Raw genomic sequence first — 26,691 nt, forward strand, 5'->3', positions numbered from 1 at the left:
TATCCACATCATTTTCTTGTTTATAGCTTTGGTAAACCAGTCTGCATCCTGACAGGCAGGAAAAACCTCATTTCCTCATGGACAAAGGCCCCAAGATAAAACCAGTAAGGCCTTGAGAACATTCATGTTGCAAAGTGAAACTTACCGTAAGAATGGGTACTACACTGACAGTAATTTTTTTTGTAACCATTAGTTAACCTTGGCTGCTGTTAGCTATGACCAGCTTTTGCAGCTCTAACATGACAAAACATCCCATCATCTGCTAAGAAGAGATTCTAGCCCCAGCTTTTGCTGGTAACTGCTGCTCTGGCAATGCACAGGGACCATAATTGGGCTGTGAACACTGTCAGATGCTGGCTTGATCTTCGACAGCAATCTGTAAAACTGATGTGTGCATCTCTGCATCTACAAAAACGCTGTCAGTAATATGGTTTTCTGAGAGAATGGACTATTCTATTGACAGTCCAATAGACAGAAGCTGTCCTAAATTCACTCAGAAGCAGGTTTGAGATTCTAGGAAGTCTCAGCTAGACTCTGGAAATCAGTAGACTTACTTTTCAGCATGTACTGTGGTCTGCATCATGTGGCCAACAGTACAATGGAATGTAAAATGCACTTGGAAAAGTATAGCATTTGTCAAAAAGTTTTAAAGGAGCAGCTGTCTCCCTCAATTTACAGCAATTTTTGGGAAAGCTTCTTGTTATGGCTTTCTGGTTGCCTCAGTGACTTGGATGTGTGGATCTGTCCTGTTTAGGAAGTTTTTTACCTTCCGTAGTTCTCATGTTCTTGGCTTCAGAGAGGTTCTTGAAGTAGGCTTCAGCACACTCAGGAATGACTCGTAATCCAAACCTTGACTGTAGGATCATCAGGATTGGCTGTGAATCACCATTCTCCAAGCTCTTGTTAATCATTGATATTCCAACAGCCACTGGGGTAAAATAATAACACAGAAAAATTAAGAGTCTTATACTCTGTGTACTCATAACTCTAGCCTCCAGAAACTTCGAAAATGGGCTTCTAATGCAGGCACACAGAGACAGCATGGCATGCCCAGCAGTCTGGGGTTCATAACTGCTCCCCATCAAGTGACATACCAAGTGACAGTAGGGCAGGGGGTGAGGATGGCAGGTACTCACACATTCAGTCTGCCCTAACAGGCAGGCCATCATCTGCTGATCACTTGGGAGCCTTCTAGAGGCACATGAAGCAATTTGGGTACAAGATGTAAACATTAACATTCGCTTCTACTGTACAAAATGGGAATTAAAACTGATTGCCTTGAGTAAAGTCTTGCAGCAACCTAGTCAGCATCCTGAAGCAACCCTTTCTTGAACTCACCTCCTCAGAGACTTGTTAAAAGTTAATTTATGCCCTTGAATTTGCCAAGGATGCAGCTTTTGCTTCCAGGGCATATAAAAGCACCCTGAGAGGTGATGCCGTGAAGCATGTGCAAACTTTGGTGTTGTGTGGCATTACCCATACTGTAATTCTCGACTTCCTCCTGCAGATCCCACCATCACTGAGGGAACAGATTCCACCACATCTGGCAGCACGCATGTGGAAGCACATGACAGTTCAAAAATACCCACTAGATGTTTAAGCTGCTTTAGAAATGGCTGCTCTGGTTTTTAAAGGTGTTCCTTCAGATCTAAATTCAATATCCATGCACAGAGGAACAAGTGAATGGAGCTAGAACATCCACATTATATCCCAGCTTGAGGGAATCTGGCTGCCTTTGCACCCCACAGCTGCACTTCATGCTGCAGCACCAGACACTTCCCCTGATCTTGTGTCTACCCACATCAGTATAAAGGAGGTCCCTGCACACACAGAGCTGACCCAAAACACATTCAGTATCAGAAGCCCATTTACAGGAATCATTCCATGACACTGAGCAAGCAGGAAATTATTTCAGTAAACAGAAACAGCTTTTCTTTGTTGTTAGTTTGACTAAAGTGGAATGGGGTAGCTTTGGCTAGACAGTAACAGATCAACCAAAAAGAAACAAAGTGAACGTGCAATACCACACCACCACCGTCTGGATTTCTGTCAGATAGCATCTTGCAAATTTTCTGTGCTTTAAAACAGACCTCTGCCCAGCACACACGTATACTGGAGATGTCTTTCTACCACTGCTGTGGCAGTGTGATATCCAGGCATCTGGCCTCAGCAGCAAGGAAGCAGAAAAAATTGGGAAGCCACACATTACAGCTGGCTGCTGCTGGCCCCAGACTCATACACAGTACCAGATGCCTCATCAACTCTGTTCAGCAGTATCTGAATGCTTTCCTTCCTCCTTTTCATCATGTAGTTAAGGGTGCTGAAGGATATTTTTACAAAGACAAAAGAAAACACTACTTAAGCTAAGATTCATTTATGTACGTCCACTGTCATCTGGCTTTTCCTCATCTTTTAGTTAATTATGCCAGTATTTTTGAAGTATAATATAAGGAGAGTGTTTATCAGGAAAAAAAACCTCAACTTGGTAGAAAATATTCCTCTCATTTTTAGTGCTAGCAATTAACACTGTGGCTGTTGCTCTAGAGAAAGGCCATTTGGACCCTGGAAAATCATAAGATAACTGGGGATTAGCCATCCCCAACTGCCAGAAAAGTGTCAGCTCCAGTCTGCTTCTCTAGCAGTTGGGATGCCAGTACCAGATCAACACTGCAAAAGGCTCTTTTCCACACCCATCCTCCCTTTTAAACAGCTGTGATATACAAGGCCACAGTTGTCTGGTGTGATAAGCCTGAACTCTCAGCAAGGCCAAAGATCACCTTTTTCCTACAACTTGGACTCTCTCAGGACACACAGACTTCCTGCTTTGACAGACTCTTCCTGTGCAAGGCTGAAATCAGTGTTCAATTTTACTCTTGAAGGTTATACAGCTGATACTTGGCTGATCTCTTTTTGTTCTCCACTTAGATAAGGAGTACAATGGTTGAACTCCTTCAAGAAGTGAAGCAAGGTGATGCAAAACACACAGAAAGCAGCACAATGAGTTAGGAAGTGCACCAGCACTTACTGAACACTTCTTCCTAAATACAGAGTCCTTTACTGACAGAGAATACTGTAAAAGGCTTTCAGTATTTTAATACTATACCACTTAGTATTTATATAAGGTATTAAAGTTAGTTTGGGAATGATCAAGTCTGTTTCAGTACTGCTGCCAGTATCTTCTCTTATTTTACTGCTTACTTTATTGTCATTACTGCAGCAATCTCAAAACCACTTTTTAAACTGAAAAATGCATCTTTGACTACCTTGGGAAAGTTTTGGAGCTGGTTGTCTTTCAACAACAGTGCCTGTGTGATAGATCAAATGAAAGTTCCTTTCCAAGTTGTGATCAAGTTGAACTTTAAGTTTAGACTACGTGAACACAACATGCAAACTTCCTGAGACAGGATGTGTTGGTTATAGGAAATATCAGGTTCTGGGCCATGGGGAAATGTTAAATCTCAGGTTTTAGCTGCAAAACCTTGGAGCTCTTTAAGAATGTGCTGTGCTGACAGTCCTTCCTTTCAACCCACAGGGCACAGTACATGAGATTAGTACTTTTTTCCTAAAAGTGAAACGTTAAGAGAGTTCTACTGAGCATCCTTTTATTGTGAAAAGCTGTGCATTTACTGCCAACACAGACTATAAGAAAAGATTTTAGTGTAACAGCTAGGTAGTGGATGGACCAGTGGTTTACCATTTACCAGTGGTTTACCAACCTTGTATGGTATTGCTGTATGAATTTTACTGTCCTACTTTCTACAGGCTACTTTTGATACATCTCCTTAATGCTTTTACACCAGTGAACAGAAATGAGGGTGTTTTCAAGTTGCTCTTTAGGTTGAACTCAAATCCATTTATAAGCTACAAGTTTCCTTCCCTTCTCTGTGCTCATATGTTTCCTCATGGCTCTGGGTGTCATCCATGGGAAGTAGGTTTTTTCACAAAATAACATATCAACACGCCTCAGCACAAAAGATTGATTGAGACAATGTGCATATATCTGACCCCATTTCAGAAAACACAAGCCCAGTGACTATTTTATGACTATTTTTCCCTATGGATGTGTGACCTACAAAAATACTTCAGCTATTTCCAGTGTATCTCCCTTGTTACGTGAAGACTATATTAGCTGTTTAGATCAATTCTTAAGTAATACTAACACAAAACACAGTGTTCCTGTAGCAGGGATAGCTATTTGTAAGATGCAGCCATGTCCTCTTGCACCCATGACTTCCCAAGCAGCAGCTCCTGGCGTGCCTGTGGGCTCACTGCAGCAGGGATGGCTGAGCACAGCACTGCAGGAATGCACCCACTTCAGCACTTGCATTCACAAGGTGCAGCAGAAGGGGACACTGACTCACCCAAAGCCAAGTGAAGCAGAAGGATGACCAATACCCAGTGACCAATACCCTGTCTGAGCTGTGCTGGCACTGGGCTGGAACAGGCAGGCACGTCACCATGTTCTCCAATGTGCCCCACAAACCCACCAGTGCTTGCTTCTACAGTACTTGCCAAAGTTTATTATGTATCATGAATATTTTTTCTACAATTATTTTAGTCAGCTAAAGCTTTGACAACAGGTGTTGAGTACATTCAGTGCACAGCACTCTGACAGATCAAGCCTCAGCATTTTTCCTGCAGATTTCTCCTCTTCCTTACAGATTGGAACAGCATATACTTTCCAAAATGATGTAGTATTCCTTTTACACTGCTTTCAAAGTTAATATGCTCCTGATTTTTGTTTGTCAGCACTCCATAAAAGACAATATAAAGAAATATAATCAAAATTGTAAACTTAAAAATTTGCTCTTACAATATTCATAAAGATTTTAGTCTTATGTATAGAAAACAAGCTCCTGAACAGCGTATCCCTTCTCATTCATATATTTCATCAGCTACATGAAGATACACTGACATTAAAAAGATTGGTCATGATGTTAACCTGTATAACCAAATCCTCTGAATTATTAGCCACACCTTAAAGTTTACCACTTTAGATAGAATTAACACCATTCTTGTTTAAAGTCATCTCAGTTTTAGAATGACAAAGGACACACATTCATTTCTTTTCATGTATTTAAAGGGCTTCCACCTTCCCTGAACTGGAAAATATAAATTACTTATTTTAGTTTCCCAAGACCAAGAAAAACAAGAGCAGTGCAGATGCAGATTAATGCTTACAGGTTGCTGCTTCTTTTATGTTGTTATTGCTGTCATTGATTCCTCTTTGTATTTCGTCCAGCCACAGAAGCGCTGATTCATCTTGAGATTCCTGGGAAAAGGACAGTAAAAAGCATTGCAAAAACTGAATAATAAGAGTTATCTTAATATACTGATACAGCTCCCATATATGATCTCTGCTTTGCAAAGCCTTTGAACATTAAAAAGGATTTGACTGTTTAAAATCACCAGTGAAATTCATATTCTATTTACTGAATTGAAAAAGATCCTGTTCAGACACAAAGCTCTGAAAGTTTTGATGGCTAGAAGAACAGGAGAATTTGCTGATACTGGTGGCATAGAATTCATTCTACTAAAGATAATAAAAACTGAAACATTTTTATTTCCTTGATATGTAGGCAAATAAATAGCCACATAAAATCACACATTATCAGGCAGCGCTGTGATAATAGGAGAGAGTAGCAGAAGACTGCAGGAAGTTGGCTTTCTTTCAAAAGCCCTTATTTGGAAAGGATCCTTGTGTATGCCTAGGTAAATATTACATTAGAAAACTGAGTAGAATTAGGAAGTAACAGCGAAGACTGACATAGAAAGACAGGTCAGGTTTAATAAAGATTGTTTAGCTCATGCAAACATTTCTGTATTCTGCAGAGTAGGTACCACTCCTCTTTCAGGCCTGAAGTGCATGACATGAAACCCAAGATAAAACAGAATGTGTAGGTAGAGTGGGCTCACAATATCTCCACTAACTAGGTTCACTGGTGTTGCCAGCACTTCAGCAGATAAAGCAGGGTTAGAGCAATATTTACTATCTAGTGCAGTACGTGGGTGGGAAATTCATACTAAAGAGGAAATAGGAGTGCCAGGCCTATAATAGACTAACGATGAGAGAAGATAGAATGTACCAAATCAGAGAGATCTAGGATAATGTACTCACAAATATTTCAGGGATAAAAAAAAGGCTAGAAACACATTTAAACCAGAGCAGTGTAGACAAAGAAGCAGCCTTGTAATGAGCATCCCTGCTTAAGCACTGAACCTAAGGCTGAAGAACTAACGAATCTGATATCCACAGAAATTACAAAGAGAAAATAGGGATGAAACTCCTAAAAACATCCTCTTCAACTTGCATGATATATTTAAAGAAGACAGCAGAATACATAAGTAACATGAAGTGGTGTAAGACAATCACAGGACAGTGGACAAATACAGCTTATTTTTTCTACCACTGAGAGTTAGAGTCAGCACTTGTGAGAACGTTTAATAAATTCCCAAACGACCACTGAATTTTGAGAAAAGCACTGAGAAACTGAAAAGAATTCCTCATCAGCTTTTACACATGAAACACAACAACAGACACAAATACTCCTCTGGGGCAGAGCAGAGTTTATGCTGAGCCTCGAGACTAGTGTGAAAGCCAGACCAAGACTTGGACTAATTTTGCTTGCTGAAACAAGCTGTTGTTTCCTGCAATTTGGCAATGAAGGGGAGAAAAAAAAAAAAAAAAAAAAAAAAAAGAGGAAAAAAGAAAAAAAAAAAAGAAGAAAAAAAAAAAAAAAGAAAAAAGAAAAAAAAAAAAAAAAAAAGCCAGGCAGAGAAAAAGGAAGGGATCAACAAAACAGCAAATGAAAATAGGGGAAAGGTTTCAGAGACTGCAGTCTGTGGAGGGGTGGAAACAGTCTGAGCAGAGGCAGTAGGTGGATTGAAGGAAACACACAGCTAACAGTGGGTAGGGAGGCAAAAGGCAAAGCAGAATGCAGTTTTCCTAAGGCATGTTTGTATGTGTGGCTTCTTTCCACCTTCGCCTTTTTCTAAACTGAGATCACTACACAATCCTGCAAGCCCAGCCTCTCCCTGGAGAAGGGTACAGAGTTCAGCCACGTGACATTTTGGTCTCTGAATGAGACCCTTAAGGGTTTACTGAGCACACGCCTTCATTTTTACAGAAAACATCTTTTCACTCCAAATATCTGTATGTACAGATTTCAGCAGAACGCTGGATATCAGCTTCAAGGGTTGTGGTAAATTAGGAGTTAAATTGCTGCTGTAAAGCAATTTTATCTCTGTGTTGAGCTGAGGCTGAAACTGAGTCATGTGTGCATACTTGGATACGTCACACCCTCTTGCTGTAGGAGACAAAGAACAAATTAGCTCCTTACCATAAACCTCATGCTTACAGGATGCTTCTGGAGGACAGATCAATCACTCTTTAGTCCCTCACAGAGGGGAAAAAGACCCCACAAAACGTCTCTTGAGATGAACTAATACAGCACCATCGTTCAGCTGGCTGGATTTCACACACTACAATGAAGACACTGTTTCTCACTGGACTGCTCTCTCTTACCTCCAGTCTTTGCACTACAGGTGAGTCCTACTTTCTGTATCTATTCCGCATTTTAGTCAGTAACATCGACTTTTTGATAATGATGTTGCTCTACCAGCTGCAAACTTGAAATGAGTTGAACATGCATGTACCAATTACAGAAAACTGCTTCAAGATGTCTCCTTGTAAGCAGATTTTTAATCTTTCATTTCAGTGACATGTTACCTCTCACCAGTCATTCTATAAAGAATTTTATTTAAGGGACTTTCTGCACTTACTGAAAAGACATTTTTATCTAGTATTTTTGCAACAATATGATAATTTTAAACCTGTAATGTCTTGTTTTAAAACTTCACAGATGGTGTTACTAGAAGGAAATGCTCAGATGACTATTGTGATAAAAATAACTAAAGGAAATTATCAAATAACTAACGTGTTCTTTTCCTTTCTGAAATTAAAACTGTTTTCAAACCAAGCTCAATTTGAAAAGCTGGTATACATATATATGTGTGAATACATATAAATATATACAAATATACAATATGCATATATATATATGTATTTATACCTATATCTATATATATATCTAGATATGTGTATGTACATATATATATGTATATATCTACACACATGCCAGCACCTGCAGGTACACATATGACTTTTAATGAGTGGATAAAACTAGTTTTCTGGAGTAACCATCAAAAAACTACTTAAAATTATTCAGTCTACTAATTATTATTTTAAAACATTCTACTGTAAGTCTGCCAGTGAATATTAATAAAACTGTTTTCTTTATTTTATTAAAATACGGAAAGGTAAAAAAAATAAGTCCAAAGATTTTCATCCATGTTTCAGTTTGCTTCTGAATTTGTTTCATGGTACATTCTGTAGGCTTTACAGTAAGTATTTTTGCATTAAATGCAACTTCAAAAATTTAAGTGACAAATACTTACACGGTTGTTTACTATGCAAAATCTATTTTACAACACATGGCTTTAGAAAGCATTTTGAACACATTTGTGCTTCATGTGGAAATGTCAATGTCTCTACAAACTTCTCTGCTAAAATTGAGGAACAGGTGCTAATAAAATAATATTATTGTTTTCACCCACATCCTGACAATATTTACCCACTGAAAATTTTCCCCCTGCTTGAAAAGTTTTATTCACTTCCCAGTGAATTACACCTAATACCTGTCCAATCATTTGTTTTCAATTCTCAAGACACTGCCCTTGCTCAGGTATGAGAAGCTGAAAAAATCTAGTTTGCTTTAGTCAGAGGCTGAAGAATAATGATTTCACATGTGAGACCAAAAAAAACCAAGGTTTTTTTAATTTGAAAGTTTCAGTCTGTGTTAGACTAGATAGTACTTTTTGGTTCTTTTGCAGTCATGCATTTCCTAAGTGAAGTGAAAAAAATAGTAGTGGTGTTTGATAACGCAAAAATGACTATGTTTACATGATGAATGACCAACATTACTATTACTGGGGAAAACCCTCCACTGGTCATAAGTGTTACAGAAGTGCCTGATATTTTTCACCAAAGATTACTGAAAACACTCAAAGTGCAGAAAGATCAGCTAACACTAGATTAATGATGGATTTTCAAGATTTGTTGTGAAATGATAAAAGAAGATTGCTGTCCATACATTTGAACACCCAAAGCAGAGGAGAACATCCCCAGATCTTTTAAACTTATATTGCTTTTCACAAAGAGATGGTTATCTTTCTCTGCTCCTCAAGGTGAATTATATTGTTAATACAGTAGTTTGTTCTTTTAAATGATTTTAACTTTGTTTTATATCTAAGCTTCAGAATTTTCACGGAATGGCTCTGCAATTAAAACAGTGTCTCTCATCAAAACTTTTCGTGGATTTTCACCGAGAGACTATGATTACATCCCCCCTCATGCTATAGAAGGGGAAACAACCACCGTCCACATCAGGGAAAACAAATGCACTTCCAAAAGGTCGAATAATGACTCCACACTAACACAAGTGAGCAACACCACGCTGGAGTACCTGACTAGCTCTCTGAGCACCAAGCTAATACCTGCAGTCTACCTCACTGCTGTCTTGTTGGGCGTGCCATCTAACGCCATCGTCTTGTGGATGCTGCTCTTCAGGATCCGCTCCGTGTGCACCGCCGTCCTCTACACCAACCTGGCCGCCTCCGACCTGCTCTTCTGCCTCATGCTGCCCTTCAAGATTGCCTACCACCTCAACGGGAACAACTGGGTGTTCGGGGAGGCGGCGTGCCGGGCGGCCACGGCGGTGTTCTACGGCAACATGTACTGCTCCATCCTGCTGCTGACGTGCATCAGCATCAGCCGCTACGTGGCCATCGCGCACCCCTTCACCTACAAGAGCCTCCCCAAGCGCGCCTACGCCATCGCCGCCTGCACTGCCATCTGGACCATCGTCTTCCTCTACATGCTGCCCCTGGCCCTCATGCAGCAGAGCTACCACGTGGAGCAGCTGGGCATCTACACCTGCCACGACGTGCAGAGCGCCTGCGAGACCGTGTCTTCCTTCCAGTTCTATTACTACGTGTCCCTGGCGGTGCTCGGGTTCCTGGTGCCGCTGGCGACCATCGTGTTCTGCTACGTCTCGATCATACGGACGCTCAAGACCCAAGAGTGGTTCTGGTATGTTAAAGTCAGCCTTCTGATCCTCACCATCTTTGCTGTTTGCTTTGTGCCAAGCAATGTCATCCTTATTGTCCATCACGTCAACTATTACTATTACAAAAGAGATGGGCTGTATTCTTTTTACCTAATTGCTTTAAGTCTTAGCAGCCTAAACAGTTGTCTTGATCCTTTCCTTTATTTCCTAATGTCAAAAATTAGGAACCAATCCAATACTTATCTAACAATGGTTAAAATATCCAGGGAAAAATGAATTTATTTCTGTTACTAGAATTACGATTTTGTATTGTATTAACACAGCAACAAATCTCAGGTGTGACATTTACACTTCAAGTAAAATGTGTTAGAAAACACAATCTCAACTAAATTTACTTCCTCTCACACAAGGAATATCTCAAAAAATATCTCAAAAAACATCTCCAGCTCTATAACTTTATTACATGTATTGCAATGTATTGTATTACAACACCTGTGTATCTAGATTCAGGGAAATAGCTCTCCACCTCCATTTTTTTCTGAGATCACTCTGGCCGTGGGGAAGCTGCCAGAATATCAGTCACCACAGCCTCTAAATACCAGAAGAGGAGTCAGCATCAAAACAGCACTTCTAGGACAATTCATGACACTCCAAATTAGATCTCGGCCAACAATTACAGCAGGAACAGTGATACAAAAAGAAGGTTTTGGCCTAGTGAAAATGGGAACAAGTAAAAGCACTTTCTACATGCCTGGGAGTGGTCAAGCGCAAATACCATCCTGGATGTCGTGATATTTCCTGTATTTCCTGGATGGTGGAAATACAAAGTCCCAATAGGTTCATAGAACAGTAAATCTGCAGCTGTGGATACAGAATCTTCCAAGGCTGCCTCTCCCATGAGAGAGCTGCTTAACCAGCTCTGCACTGGAGACTTGTTCTTCCACTCCGTCAGCGCCTGCACCCCTCTGACCCACAGGGACTGCTGGGAGCTCACCCTTATCAGCCTGGATCCAGGCATGTGTTACTCCTGCTTGGTAAGCAAAATGGGGAAGATATTTTGTAGTATTCTCTATTTCCACATCCTCACAGGAAATACCTACAGTGTTACAAATACTGCAACTGGTTACCATTGACTGTTAGTAAAACAATGGGTCAAGGTTTACCTTTACCGAAACTCAAAACCTACACGTATACTAAGTTTCTAGAAAATGAGCTCAGTGGTTGTCATTTGAATTCGTAACTGCAACATGTAAGTGGGGATAAAAGTGATTGTCATTTGAATTTGTAACTGCAGCATGTAAGCGGGGATAAAAATGTTTTATATTGTTTTGATAATAGTATTGTAAATAAACCTTACTTAAATAAAATAAGTTGCTCTGGAAAATGCCTCTAGGGAATTTGCAGCCTGGTGAGGCTCCCCTTTTTCTATTTCTCTGGCTCTTAATTTAAGTTAGTTTTAATCCTGACATTTCTTCAACATGCACAAGAACAAATTTTAAAAATAAATCTAAAATAATTTGAATATTACACAACTACTGAAAATTTAAACAAGGTGGACCTAGCTAAAACCTCTGTACCTATGGCACAAAAACCCCTACGACCAAACATAGTAATTCAGTCCATCTGTTTAATTTTCCAGTTATCCACAATATGCTCCCTTAATATAGGGTTTCTCTTCACTGAGATCTGAGTACATTTGGTTTGAAAAGGCTTTCAGAAATGTTAAAAACTGTAGTTTAGAATTTACAGGACAAAGTAAGTTCCAGGTTTGCATTTTCAGTTTCAAGCAAGGAAGAAGTAGGTCAGATCTGAGATAAAGACCTGTAATGGGTTCTGGCAGATTTGGGTGCAGACTCCCCTGGATCACCACAACTATGGGGAAGGGACAGAAAGTTGCTTAGAATAAGGGAGTAGGTTTGACACGTATGTTTTTTCAGACGTTGAGGCAGGAAGTTTATAGGGAGACCTATCTAATCCTTGTAAATCAAATGCTTCCTTTTAACGCAGCTCACTCTTAAAACATGCTAAACACAAATTAAGACAGATCTGCTTTATAAACAGGGATCAGAAAGAGTGCAAAATAGACAGACTTCAGAAATTGCACTACCTATAAAACTGTGTTTGGACTTTTTTTAAGGAAATGTCAGGCTAAAACATATTTTTATCTAAAGAAAGGTCATATCTCTGATCACTGTAAAGAATAAGTATATGCATCTGAGTGTTTCTTTGAGGAGCACTGTGTCTTATTCTTTTCTGAAAAAGGAGCAACACTACTGTTCACAGAGAGGGTGCTCTAAGTATTTGTCAAAAGACTGCAAAACCAAAATAACTCAAAAGAGAAAGGCAAGCAGAAATCTCTAGGAACATCAAAAACCTTAGACTGAGAAGACTTCGAAGAGATTGTACAATTTTTATCCCAGAATTTGGAAACACTCATTTGTTTCCCATGAACACATTCACACCAGGACAGGAGTAGGCACCTGGTTTGCACCTGAGGAGCAGTGGGGCAGCTGGCAGGAATGAGCCAGGGTGGGACTGCTGTGTGCAGGCTGTAGGTCACTGCCCTGGGGACATCCTGGCTCACTGTGCTTACACATGGCATGCCCTGGGCCAGCACTCTGCAGCCAGCATCTGCACTGTGCAATGAACACTGACCTCAGCCCATCCAGGACAGGTGAAGCCAGAATGCACAAAACTCTCCCCAGCACACCCAGAGAGGGAGAAGGCTTCTCAGCACTGAGGGCTCAATGAAACCAGCCCTTACCTGGGAACCCTGGTGAGAAATTGACTTGTGCAAACACCTTCCAAGAGTTCTGACAGCAGGTTACAGAAACACATGGTTTCACAGTAGGTACCCCAGGTGAGGTGACACAAATGCTGGAAGATACTTTATAAGCCAAAGTTTGCAGACTTTCCCCAGCTCACTACGTGACCTTAGGGACTCACGGTGTGAATTTTAATTGTGTTTACCAGACACTGGACATTTTAAGTGCTGTGCTGGTAGCTTTAGCTAGCCTTGTGTTCAGTCACATCCTGCAAGCTGCTAGACTGATCTTTGTTTATGCTTCCCTGAGCTGGAATGCTGTAATGCTAACCAGGCCACTGCTTTTGGGGAAGCAGATAGCAACATCCTGCTGAGACAGTTTTCAACTGAAGGCACATAAAAGACCATCAGATTGTTATTCTGTGATAAAGCTGTAAAAGAAATATGTACAAAACTCCCCTATAATAAAGCAACATAAGCAAAGGAGACTCCCAAAAATACTTCCCAGAGATTTGTTAAATGACACCATAATTGTGACTTCTTTCTGGCAAAAACCTCACTTTCCATCCATATTATAGCTATCTGCCTGACACTGTCCTGCAACTGTATCCTTACACAAATTCATAACTATGTGAGTATTGCTCTGCCCATATTTTGTAACAACTGCAACAACCTAGTAGAATTAAAATAAGTGAGATTACAGCAGTAGCAAGATGTATGCAGAAAATGTCTTAATTTTAGTACACTGGGAATTAATTCATTTTGCCAGTCAGAATAAGTTATAGTGCAAAATTATTTAGTGCCAATTTGTTGTCACTGCCTTATTTATTGCCTCACTGGGCAAAGACAATACAAACATTGGGGGACCAGGACAGGGACACAGAAGCAAGTGAAAAGAATTGGCATTTCACTTCTCACAGAGAACAAGAGTAAAAATTCTAACCTTGCATTTCTGTGCTTTGGCATGGTACAGAACATCTTGATAATGCCTTGCATTCGCTGGTCTCACGTCTTGCAGCTTGGCTGTGGGCAATAGCAGGGCTTCTAGAGTTTTCTCAGGAATTCCTTGGTCAACTGCTTCATTAATGTGTCCAATTGCAATGATTCCTATGAAACAGAAATGTTATCAAAGGTGCACTTATCAAAGAAAGTTGCAGTTTTTCGATATCACGCACAAACAAAGCAGTAACATAAAGAACAGAAAAATCACGGAACAAGAAGCAGAGGCAGCAACAGCAGCTGATTTTAAATTGGTTTTGTTCTTATATTTATTTGAGGCTATTATCCTATAGAACTTTCCTTCCTATCCCAATTATTTATACATCTCGATAAAACTCTTCCTAAAAACCAAAATTATCCTTGACAAAAAAGGGAAAACATATTTTTAATTTTCTGGAAGAAGTACCTACATGAAGCTTAAGAAAAAGTTGTGTGTCACATATTTCTATGCTTAACATATTGGCTCACAGTGCTGAAAGCTTTATTTTTAAGTGATTTCAGACCACATTACTTGAAACCCTGATTTGGACAATACATCTATACTGCACTCCCAGCTAAAGCATTACATAGCAACTTAACCTCACTTCTTGAAATTTCACTGTAAATAACCAATCTGACAATGGGCACCAGAGGCATTCAGTACTTCAGTCAAGAAGTTAGGCCCAGTGTATTTAGTAAAACCTTAAATAATTTTCATCAGACTGGGCACAACAGTTTCAAGTCAATTTCCTCCTGCCCCTTAACAGTACTGAAATGCTCTGCTTGGGGTCCCTAAAGCCACCCTAATGCCCCTAATGGTTTCTAATGCCAGAAAGACATCAGTCAAGGCATCATTCAATCACCTGTGAGGGATGACATCCCTGCTCCCAGTGGATCATCCCTCAACAAGTGTCTCTAGACTCACCACAACCCACCTGGTGAGGTCATAGATCCAGGTCATCCTAAGGCTTGGGAAATGAGCAGTTTTTCCAAGGTGGTCCAAAAGAGGGACTATGCAGATATGGGACTTGCCTCCCTTCTTTGTCTTCTCTCTGCCCCCTGCCCTCTCTAAACATCCCCAGACAGAGGTCAATGTCACAAGAGTGGCTACATTGGTTCTGAAAACTTCCACTGCTACTGCAAGGTCTGTTCCAACTCCTACTAAGTGCAGAGGTTCAGACAAAAAAGTGGCTCTGCCAGTAAAATAAACTCAGCACTGCACCTTGCTAGAGGTGCAACTTGTGAGGGTCCATGGCAACCACTGGACTAGATTTAGGAAGCACTAATGCAGCCATTTTCAGAAATTCTGCAATATAAAATTCCCCTTACCAGTATGAAATATGCAGCATGCATGGCACTAATGGTAGTACAGGAAGGGCAGGAGCAGCCCGTGTCTTTCAAAGACTGTCAAAGTGTACTGAGCCTGCTCCCAAAATGGCAGGCACTCTGAAAGCTGCCTCTCCTTGCTCCAGCAAGTTTGGCATAAGCTGATAGCCTCAAATTTCTATGTGCAGTGGAAGAATTTGGTGCTTTAGCTTTTTTGAAGCCCAAATGACCAGCTGTCACATTTAATATAACACCACCGTCTTATGGCAATACAGTTACATTCAGCTTCAAAAATAAACTCTAAATCCATTCACATGCGAACATGTGGGCATAAAAAGCTACTTTCAGATAGGAAATCAAGTTACCCAAAAAGAGAGCAAGGCACATATTTGCTTTGTCCAACTTCTCATTGACTCCCTTGTGAAGAACAATCGCTTGGAATCATTGATGCATCAAAACACAATGTTCAATGGAACACTGCTTGTAATTTCCTCTCCTATCTCTCAATATGCACTTTGCTTGCAATGGCAAAATCTCCGAAGTGAGACCATCCAGGGCTGGAAGATACTGCCAATCAGGCAGTATAAACATTTTAACACTACAGAAGACAGGCACCCTATGATATCCTTCAGCTGTCTGAAACAAACAGGAATACTTCAAGGACACTTAAAGACCATCAGGCTTTGAAACTTTTAAATGCTCTTCTCTTTTCAAGGGTGTCTGAATGAGGTCACTCAGTTCACAGATTTACATACCAAAGACCCGACTATGACCTCTGCAGGCAATGTGGAGGAAGAATTACTTACTTTCATTTTCTTCTTGAATTTGCATATTAACCATGTCAATGCAGTTCTGGATATCATTCCAGCTTAAATAATCTTGGCCTTGAGATGAAGCCTCTGACTTAATAGACAATAGTGTATCAGCATAACTATAAGAAGATATAAAATACATAAGTGTATTTCATATATAGGATAAAGCACCACAAAGAATTAGTCAGATGTATCATCCATCATTTAGTGTCTAGTATTTTTTCCATTGACTGAATTTCAGACAAACTCAGCTCTTGCCAGAAATTACATGGACATGCAAGCTGCCTGTTCTACACATGCATTTCAGGATCTGGAGAAATGGCCCTGTAATTCAGAGAACTTTTTTTGGCTCTAGGGCATGATGGCAATAGATACACAACTTGCTGTATGGTGCAACAGATAAATGTGGGGAAAATTACAGTCAGCTTCTTGCTTTAGGAAACTATTGTTTTCTTCTTGACACAAATTCAAAGACCTCCTCCATGAGGAAGATGAGCAATGGGCCAGGGGCTAAAAAAAATAATGCCACTTTCCAGAACTCAAAATCCTCCAAGCACAGGCTCTGTAGCCTGTGTCTACTCTTCCTAGAAGGCTCACAGGTAAGATGAGCTGGAAACCTTCACAGTATTGGAAATTCATGTGTACATAAATTAAATAACTTTTGTATTCCTGAATCAAGCATAGACCTGCTATAGTATGTCAGATAAAATGCATGTCTTCTATTTCCATCAGAAGCCTGAGGAACAAATGGCTGGCAGAAAAAAAAAGGAGAGATTCATAATTTCCTAATCTGATTTGTCTTTCCAGCATCTAGTAACCTGTTTTTAAGGGGCTTCTGGAGATGGAGACTGCCTATCACTTCAATAGTTGCAAAGAAGGCTACACTCCATTAATTTACTTGCTCTATTTTAAAATCTAATGTATTATTGAGAAATTAGCCCCACTATGTGTTTTGTGAGATGACAGCTTCTTTTTAAAAATATTAAACTTTGTATTTTATAGGGTCCAATATTTCCTTTGTTAAATTCTTAAGAATCTCCAAACAACTAGAGCTATTAGAAGCCAGTAACTAATTCTATTAAATTTCTCCACAAGACACACAGTTTTTGGAGACCTATAACATATTTTCTCTAAGTTTTCTCTTCCAGAAAACACATTCCCAACAAGTCCATTTCCTGTCATTAAAAAGCCATTGAACGACATCTCCCTCAGTGAAGTTCTTCTAGCTCTACTCTATCTTTTCTGGTATTGTGCACCTCAAAGCTCCCTGTGATATTCAACGTATGGTTGGCAGCACAGGTTAACTACTGGCATAATAAAATTTTATTTAATTTCTGAGTCCAACTAATTTCTGCTGTTTCATCTGCATTGACTGACAATGTCATCTAAAGATTGGGTCAGTAACATCATCAGAAATGCTGCACTTGGGACACTTTGGGGCCATTTCTGCATGATTTATGATGTTGCTTCTCTTGCTCCAAGCATCACCTCACATTAGCGGAGGCGAAGTAGCAGATTAGTTTTGCTCCATTTTTATGTCTTTCTTCTCTCTCTGGCCAAAACACTGGCCTCTTATTCTTAATCTGACTGCCTTCCTCTGGGCTTTGACACACCCAGCAAGGGCCACTCTACCATTCATGGCCCCTGACAACCTAGTGAAGATCTTCAGATGCTGTGGTCCCTTTTTCCTGTTAATGCCTCCCAGAAGCACATAGAGGCTTCCACCAGTTGGGGCCAAGAGACAGGAACTGGTCTGCATTCTCATGCTCTCCCTTGCATGCTGAGGGCACAGGTCTCTGGTGTTGCCTGATTTTTTATTGATGGACAAAAGAGCAACTGCAGTAGCAGCACGTCTGTGGTAAGCCAGGCAAGCGACAGGGCAAGCAGCTGGCAGCCAAGTGAAGGCTATAATATAATGTTGAACATAAATGTATGCCACAACGTTGTGTCCACTTTTCTAGCAAGCAAAAAAGAGCTTGGCCATGGCTCAAGAGATCTCCTGGACCTTGAGGCGTTGAACACTATTCTCATTCCAAAGATCATCCTTTGGAATTACAGAGTGGTTAGTGATTAACAGTTTCTAGCTATGGTTGTTTCACGTTTTAGTGCCTGCAAAAGTTCTTGTCAGACCTTCATGTTTGTTTTCTGAGAGTATTTTCCCTGCAACTCACACATCTACTGCCTTCAAGGTTGTGTTGTTGCTAATATTTAGATACAGCTAATGCAGCAATTGTCGCACTCTCTCTTGTTCATTTAAAAGATAGGTGTTTGTCTTGCAGCTCTTTCAATTTCACAGCCACAACACAGGACAGCCCACCCAAAAAAAAAAAAAAAAAAAGCCTACTTATTTTTTTCAGAAGTTGCCAAGTCTCATCCAGACAAGACAAAATGAACCTTTACCGTTGCAAGTTTTCCTCTTCCAGATTATTGAAGCCAATGCATGGGTCTCTGAGATGATTTTTTATCATTGGGATGTCCTTGTTTTCCAAGGTCTGGTTTAGCAACACAACAGCTGACAACATTTCTACTGCAATAGACAGTTCATCATGTGCCAGGTAATTCTGTAGGACAATAATGTACTGCAGTCAGGAAGCTAAATAAGCAGTGTAACAAATTTGAGTTACACACTCTAGATACCACCAAGGAGATGGGCTTGATTTAAGAAGCCTGGAAAGTTTCCTAGACACAGGTACACCAGACTGACACAACAGTGGTGGTGGAGCTCAGTGGGTTTTTATGTCCCATCCAGCCTGCTTTTCCTTCTTTTGCCCCACAGTCTCATCTCTTCTGGTCCTACTCATAACAGGGGATTACTTTCTACACAATATATAAACCAGAGTTAGTCCTCATTAAGAGCATGCAACAATTAAAAAAAGTGAGTTGATTTGTTGCAACGCAAGAGCTTAGCCAGACTGAAGTGTGGCAAGAAAAAAAACTCTGCAATTAAATATTGCCTTTCCAACCAAAATGATTCATGCAATACATAACATTATGGCAAGAGAATTATTTCAGATTGTACACAACAACATGCTATGTTTGTGCTCTTCCATGGTCTGACTACACAACACCGATGAGCAGGCTGTAAGCTTTTCACTCTTACCACAGCATTCTGTTGTTGGAGGTTGAAGAGCTCAGTCTGATAGACAGCAGCAGCAAATGAGTGAACAACAGGCAGCTGTGCCTCGGGTTTCATCAGCGCAACCAGTGTTTTACTAGGATCACAGTTACGAATTGCTGTATTGATATTGTCAACGGCTATCAGTTCTAAAGAACAGCAGGGGAAAAAAGCTTATTAATTTTCATGTGCTGTTTGCTCTTCATGCCATGTAGATGACAACTAAGGTACTACAAAGAATACAATTTGTTGTCATAAGAGAAAAAAAAATTCTGTGAAAGGATGTGACTGCTGGATGTAGCAAAAACAGTCTCTGTTCAAAGGTATTGAGCAAATAATTGACTAGAGGACTTTAAAATTTCTGGACTTATAAAAATGAGGTGCTTATTGCACGTCTAACAAGGATGTGACCCCACCCTAGCACAGAGAAAGATCTAACTCTTCCTGGGTGTGCTTGCAGCAGTTACTGCTATGTATGTCAGCTCCAGCACCTCAATCTTGCTTCACCCAAAATGCTCCCTTCCTTCTGCACCCTGTTTCCCCTCTCACCTCCTCCTTTGGCAGGATCTAACTGAGCTAGCTGAAACACGCCAGTACCTAAAGTACCAACAACACTATTACTGTCTATTTCAAGAGGCCTGGTGGAAATCAGCCAAATGCATTAGAGGTGTAGGATTTTCTGCCAGAAAATCAGTAGCTGAACTGATGGAAAACCACATGCTATGGTTTCTAGAACTTCCTCTGCATGCCAACATCTGTTTGTTTTTCTGCCAGTAGGGAAGATCTGTCTTTACAGGCAATGCCATCTAGAAATGAATCCCTTTGCTACAACTCAGATTTTAATTTAAACAGACCACAGTAGAGGGATATGATTGTATGAGTGTAAACCTTTTCAGTACCTGAACAACTTGCCTGTTTTGCTTTTTGCTGGACTGACTTTGCGAGGGGGTTTTAGCCCAGCAGAAAAATGCTAAAAACACTTCCCACTTGGGCAGCTGCAGAAGCATTACAACATCCCTCAGCTTAGTCACTGCCACCATAATTGCACACCTGGAGGAGCCATCTCTGAAGAAACCCAGGCCAGGACACACCCAGGAACACACTGTACAAAGCACCACTCTGGTCTGGCAGAAAGGGAAGCAACCTTGAAGGTTAGAGCACATGTTGCCATTTGAAGAATAGCAATTATGCAAATGCCTTTTCAATCAATAAGCCCTACTCCTGTACATCACCATATGGCTTTTCTGTGTACTTGTTACCTGTTACCCAGGGAACATTTTTAATTACCATTAACTGCCCAAATCTGAGACAAGACTACTTGTACAGAAGTCACCAGCCACAGTTCACCTACACAGCAACACTCGGAGCTTATTATACACTACAGAGTCTTTGAAAACCTTTTAGCCAGACCAGCCTAAAAAAAGCCCCTCCACTCTCATTTCAGTTTCTCTGAAGCACAGTGATATGAGGCCACCTTCTTCTCCCTGAAGACTCAGTTAGCTATTCCTAAAGTTAGAAACCAGGAAAGGCTCTCACAGCTACAGCATGCATGCATGCTTTTTAAAAGAAAAAAAGTAAAAAGGAAAGGAGTCAAGATCCACAAATGGATTAGACTAGTTCTGCAGCCAATAACCAAGCTACTGGCTTCTAGTTTTGAAACCCAGCATGCAAATTGTAAAATATATTTTACATTGCTTACAGTCCTATAACAAAAGCTGCCTTTTTTTCTTCTCAAGCCAAACATAAGAACTAAATTACTTTCCAGATTGCTGTTAATGCTTTTCACACATCACATTTTTTTCTTCCTCTCCTTTATCAAGAGGTAACTCTTTCAGAGAAAGTTCTGCTTACCACAGCTAGCTAATCTGAAACAGGCTAGCATTTAAGGTATAAAGTCAAATTTGTCTTTTGACCTAACCTGACCTCACATTATAGCCTTTAAGACACGTTACAAAAGCAATCAGCCTGGATTTCAAAGCATTGAATACAGTACCAGAGACAAAATAGCCATGCCCAGATGCAGTATGAAATGACAGCAGATCAACCAAAGGTTAACTTCCTAGCAAAGAAGTTTCTAGTCAAAAGCAGCAACACATGCACTGCAAATTTAGATCCCCTTTAACTATATTTTTTTTACAAACTATAACTTGTGTCATGTGGCATTATTAACAGACTAGGAATAGGTTAGATTTAAATAATGTGTGTCTAAAAGTGAAAATAATTTTTTTCTGGCATGTGATTGCAAAAATATTCCTGCATCTTAACTCTACAGATATGGTCATTGCTCCCAGGTGAGCATTAATACTACACTGATAGATATTTGTTCAAGCCATCAAGCCATGCATTGCTATCAGCTTTTTGCCACTGTGCTTGCCAGTGGCTCAAATCAGTTAGCTCAATAAGAGCACATCCAATGCAGCACAGATTGGTGACTTGGAAATTGTGACACGGAGAATAAAGATTATGAGAGTAAAATGCAATGTGTATGGTTTCAGTATGAGAAACCTTGCTTATGTGCAAGAAATTGTGGACTCGATCATCTTAACATAATTAAATGGTGATGGGTAAAGAGTATTAAAACAGTTACTCACTAAGCTTGTGAGCCTCAGCTTCCACATTGGCAACACTAACTTCTTTCTGTATTTCAGTTTTGTCGAGCATATTTGGAATGCCTGCTATCTAACAGATCAGAAAAACAAGGTTTAATTATGTTTTTGTTTGATTGGAGATAAGGGATTAAGTCTGGTGATGGTACACTGGGATTTGGTTGTACTATCACCTGTGCCTCAAACACAAGGCTCAGTAAACACAACAATCTTTTCCTTTTCATCTTCCTTAAAATAATAAATTTTCTCCTTAAACTCCAATTGGTACCTTAATTTAATATTAATGATTAAATATTACTTATATTTGTACTCAAGTTATAACTCATTTGGGAAACAAAATATTAGGAGCTGCATGTTATATCTTAAGTGTTCTTATATCTTAGTAAATACAAGGATATCATGCATTTAGAGCAAATGCAGCTCTTTAGTGTTGATTAGTACATTGGTTATTATCAAATCTTTATAAATCTTTCCATAAACGATGCTGAGAGACAGAGTAAAGACAATTTCTCTCTGGATTAAAACCAGCTAAAAAAAGTGCAAACTGACACGTAGTACCTGTTAAGTTCAATTACCTGCATTTTCTGTTCTTTAGAATCACATAATTGCAACAGGTACCATGAGGAATTTTGAGGCAGGACTTCAAGCAGGCTCAGAGCAGGGTGGTTCAGACCTGCCATCAGTGCCCCTTCGTCTTGCTGATCAATAGCCTCATTCACTTGGACTAAAGCTATGTGAACTGAAATGAAAATAATGCCTATAAACAGCAAATACGGCTTTCATGGGGGAAAAAAATAAGAGTCCACTGCTGTCAGCATCTCACTTTTGTAAAAGCCAGCTAGGGTGACAATCTCTATCTAGCAGAGAATTACCTCTTTCATGTCTAATCCTACAAAGAGAGTCTGTGGCTCTGTGTGAGCCTGTGTGGAAGCAGTTCAACCACAGCTAAGCAAAAGCTCATGAATGAATTTTTGGGTCTATATAGAAGAGGGGGTCAAAATTTACAGTATTCTGCACACAGAAAGAACATAAAGAAACAGAGCAGGCAATAAACGATTTGATTTTGAACTGAGGAATCCTTACAGCAAAAACCACAAACAGAAATTATCCCCCCCACCCCAAACAAAGATTAGTAGAGAAGGGAGAGCATGACAAAAACGGTTGTAGACAGATATTAGCCACTTTTGCATATTTTTCAAGTTTCCACAGAAATATTTGTTTGTTCAGAGGGACTCAAGTTGTTTTCAGGTGGAATTTGGGAGATCACGTATTGTGTGCATATTTCCATGAGGATCCAGAATAGCTTACTGTTTATTTTATTGATATTGCCTTGAATCTCAGCTTGTGTCAGCAACTCCTCATAGACATCTCTCTCTTCATCAGAAATTGTGCCATTCTAAGAAAACAAAATGGTTGCTAGTTCACACAAAACAATTTGCAGAGATAAAAGCTATTAGCCAAAGTCATTTAAACTGCATCAGCTGAAGCATTTTCTGAATGTATTTGTAAAGCAATTTGTTGTCTAAGTGAACTGAGGAAATAAACACTTTGTCACAGAGACCATTAACTCTCATGTAAAAGGACACAGCAAATAATTTCACAGTAAATATATGTGGCAAGATTATACTTTATACTCAAAGAAGGGTGTTATGGTGTTTACAATTTTTATGTTTTCTAAAGCATTTAATGGAAGAAAACTAGTCTTTTTAACTATTTAGTCTTCTGGTATATTTAGCCTTTGGAAAAAGTCAAGCTGCATCGTAGTCATAGTAATCACATTCTGATAAAACTGGCTTTTAGTTTATTGCATTACCATTATTTCTTTTAATTATGTTAAAGGTGGGGGTTTCTTCTTAATTGTACCAATTAAAAAAATTAAGTTAAGTTTTAAAACAGTAATGCTACAGCATGACAATAAAACATGAAGAAACATGTGTGACTAGGAGTACAAATAAAACACAGCTACCTTGAGTCTGGCATTTGATTCTTTCTTCCTTTTAGCATCAAAGAGTTCATTCTGGTAGTCCTGTGCCAGCTCCTCATCCACATTGAGCAACATTGCATTTGGGTTCCTCAGAGTCACCATGGTTTGCTCAGCTATTCCCTTCTCAACAGCCTCGTTGATTGCTATTACAGCTGCATGCACTAAAATTGAAAGCACAATCCCAAACTTCAGGAAGCAGAAAAACCCCACAAGTCGAAGCTATCACTGCTCCTTCTGATTTATTTGAAAGGAGTGTTGAATTTATGTTCAATAATTCACAGGTTTGAACATTCAGCTCCATGTTTCCTCTGGACTGCAGAACTTGATGTTTACTCAAAGGTGGCACATCACTGTCTGTTCCATGTTTACCCTTCCCCCAAACAGTTGTGTGCTGGTTTCAGCTGGGATAGAGTTAATTTTCTTCATTGTGGCCAGTATGGGGCTGTGTTTTTGGTTAGTGCTGAACTCAGGGTTGATAACACAGAGATGTTTTTGCAGTTCCTGAGCAGGGCTTGCACAGAGCCAAGGCCTTTTCTGCTTTTGGTACTGCCACACTGGGGAGGGGCTGGGGGTGCCTGGGAGGAGACACAGCCAGGACAGGTGACCCCACCTGACCAAAGGGATGCTCCAGACCATGGGGCACCAAGCCCAGTGTACAAAGTGGGGAGAAGGAGGAAGAGGGGGATGTTTGGAGTGATGGAGTGCGTCTTCTCAGGTCACCATCACGTGTGATGGGGCCCTGCTCTCCTGGAGATGGCTGAACACCTGCCTGCTCATGGGAAGCACTGGATTAATTCCTTGGTTTGCTTTGCTTGTGTGCACAGCCTTTGCTTTCCCTATTAAACTGCTTTTTTTTCTCAGCCCATGAGTTCTCCAGCTTTCACCCTTCCAATCTTGCTTGGGGAGTGAGTGAGAGTCTGTGTGGGGCTTGGCTGCTGGCTGCGGTTAAACCATGACATAGTTAATATTTTACTGACTGAAAATAAAACATGAGTTAATGAATGAGTTAAAATGAATTTTATCATTCAAGTCCTATTCTATTTAGAAGGTAATTACCTACCTTTAGGAATTGAAAGTATTTTTGCTAATTTTTACCTTAAAGCTGTGTGTTTGTGTCCATATAAAAGTACTGTCTAAAATGAGTATGTCTGAGAGATGTTGCCAAGAATCAGGAAATTGAAGCTCCATTAAATGTGTCCTCTGGAAAAACAGTTTTAAGACCCACCCACAGGCAGGATGCAACCCTGCACATCACATTTAAGCCTCCCTGAGATGGTTCTTTGCACATAAAGATCTCTAAGAACCCCAGGCATGTGAGATACGCTGATGTAATGGTCCCTCCTCCTGTGACCTGCAAGGCCAGGAGACAGAAGACTTCAAACAGAGGCCAAAAACACCCAGCAGGTTTTGCAGGGTCCTCAAAATGTTACTACAGAGGAAGAAGGGAAAAGAGTGCCACAGGACTCACTGCAGCCATTGATCAGCTTAAGTGTTAAGCCTTTCCTTTGAGAAAAAAGAAGAACTTAATCTACTAAACAAATGGTCAACTCTAAGATTTTAAGAGTCACAAAAGCTCATATTTTTTTCACACAGTAAATTTTATGAGTGTACAAATTCAGAACCACTTACAGCTGAATTAAGTGTAGGGTGGTAGCTAACACAGGCCTCCCAGTTACCCTCTGAACCCATTTGGCCCTAAGATCAGTCTAGATGAAAGACTCGCACTAGAGCTGCACTTTATCTGGACCTTCATGCCACAAAGCGATCTCAATGGCTGTCTGGTGGCAGATTAATCTCAAATATTTTACAGGCTTTACTATACAAAATGTAAAATTCCTGATAAATGTGTATCTAGATCATATCCCAAAGGAGGAAAATTGTAGCTCCCCACTTATCATCACAGGAGCTTGCCTAGGATTTACTTTTGTGCCACCAAGGAGATGTGTGAAGGGAAAACACAATGACCATCTTTCCTTACTTTGTCAAGACTTACTTTCTACTTTTCCCTGCATGGTTCTGCCAAAGTGGAGAAAAGCATGCAGTAAAAAGAGATTATTTGGATTAAGTTTAACTGATGGTTTAAATATCTGAGTCTGAAAGACTTCAGCCTCTCTCAGTTTATGAAAAAAGCAAACATGCTTCAGATCTGAGATTGCAGGAAAAAAAAAAAAAAGAGTGGACAAATTTAGAGAAGTCAGACAAAAGATCGTATCAATCAACACTCAACAGGGGCAAATGAAGGATGAAGTGAAGCTATACACCCTCAGAGATGGCAGCTACTGGAACTTGCACAGCTGTTGATGGATAATCCTTTGCTTAGCACTGAATTCGTGCCAGAAAGTTGTTCTAAAATTGTTTCACTCTAGCTCAGTACAATAGAGCTGGGCAATACAAGCAGCATGGTGGAGGAGATACAAGCAGAGAAGCACATTGGTTTCATTCGTCCTTAAACTTCATGAAAAGACAAAGTTCACACTGAACATGAGGAAAAGGTTTTTCATTGAGAGGGCAGCAAATCACTGGAACAGGCTCCCCAGGGAAAGGGTCACAGCATCAAACCTGACAAATTAAGGAGCACCTGGACAATGCTCTTAGCTATATGGTTTAGTTTCAGGTAATCCTGTGAGAATCAGGAACTTGGACTTGATTGTCCATATTCCCACTTGAGGCATTCTGTGGTTTTGTGTACATCCTTATCCACTCCAACAGACTAAGAACACTGTCCTAAGACACATATATGATCCCAACATCCTTGTGTAACAGAACACACAGGAAGGTTCTTATCTCTTCCACAGCTGTGTAAGAGGCTTCACTAACCTAAATGGACCTAGCCAAAAGAAAACTACCAAAAGAAACAGTGAGATTGGACTTGAAAGACCAGGCTGGAAGCATGGAGAGGTTTTCTTGAAGAAAAACTTTCTGCGAAAACACTTCAACTAATTCTTTCCATGCCGGTTTGTACTATTGCTGGTAGCAGAG

General features: G+C 40.1%; 2 protein-coding genes across 6 annotated transcripts in view; one reads left to right on the plus strand and one right to left on the minus strand.

Moving 5' to 3' along the window:
• The window catches only part of IQGAP2 (IQ motif containing GTPase activating protein 2), a 127,570-nt gene that overhangs the window by 24,679 nt on the left and 76,200 nt on the right, over positions 1-26,691 (minus strand). The window contains exons 8-17 of one of the 3 annotated variants that reach the window (XM_066339070.1): positions 23,695-23,873; positions 23,037-23,124; positions 22,304-22,467; positions 21,714-21,801; positions 19,108-19,271; positions 18,408-18,568; positions 16,002-16,126; positions 13,835-13,998; positions 5,182-5,272; positions 767-928 (exon numbers count right to left, since the gene is read on the minus strand). In XM_066339070.1, the coding sequence (XP_066195167.1) occupies positions 767-928; positions 5,182-5,272; positions 13,835-13,998; positions 16,002-16,126; positions 18,408-18,568; positions 19,108-19,271; positions 21,714-21,801; positions 22,304-22,467; positions 23,037-23,124; positions 23,695-23,873 (1,386 nt within the window). The remainder of the gene's footprint in view (positions 1-766; positions 929-5,181; positions 5,273-13,834; positions 13,999-16,001; positions 16,127-18,407; positions 18,569-19,107; positions 19,272-21,713; positions 21,802-22,303; positions 22,468-23,036; positions 23,125-23,694; positions 23,874-26,691) is intronic. The other 2 variants (XM_066339071.1, XM_066339072.1) reach the window with 2 other exon arrangements.
• F2RL2 (coagulation factor II thrombin receptor like 2) lies at positions 7,077-11,511 on the plus strand. Of its 3 annotated transcripts, XM_066339075.1 has the most exons (3): positions 7,079-7,545; positions 9,313-10,150; positions 10,671-11,511. In XM_066339075.1, coding segments are annotated over exons 1-3 (897 nt in total). In that variant the 5' UTR covers positions 7,079-7,487; the 3' UTR covers positions 10,672-11,511. The 3 variants fall into 3 exon arrangements, with proteins under 3 accessions (XP_066195171.1, XP_066195172.1, XP_066195170.1); XM_066339074.1 differs by having other exon boundaries at positions 7,077-7,545; positions 9,319-11,511; XM_066339073.1 differs by having other exon boundaries at positions 7,080-7,545; positions 9,313-11,511.

Source organism: Sylvia atricapilla, chromosome Z, assembly GCF_009819655.1.
Source record: "Sylvia atricapilla isolate bSylAtr1 chromosome Z, bSylAtr1.pri, whole genome shotgun sequence".
Taxonomy (NCBI): domain Eukaryota; kingdom Metazoa; phylum Chordata; class Aves; order Passeriformes; family Sylviidae; genus Sylvia; species Sylvia atricapilla.

Bases quoted from the DNA above. Each gene is read 5' to 3' on its own strand.
- F2RL2 (XM_066339073.1), top strand. From the start codon at position 7,488: ATGAAGACACTGTTTCTCACTGGACTGCTCTCTCTTACCTCCAGTCTT. The intron at 7,546-9,312 runs GTGAGTCCTACT...TTTATATCTAAG, and splicing joins CTCCAGTCTTTGCACTACAG to CTTCAGAATTTTCACGGAAT.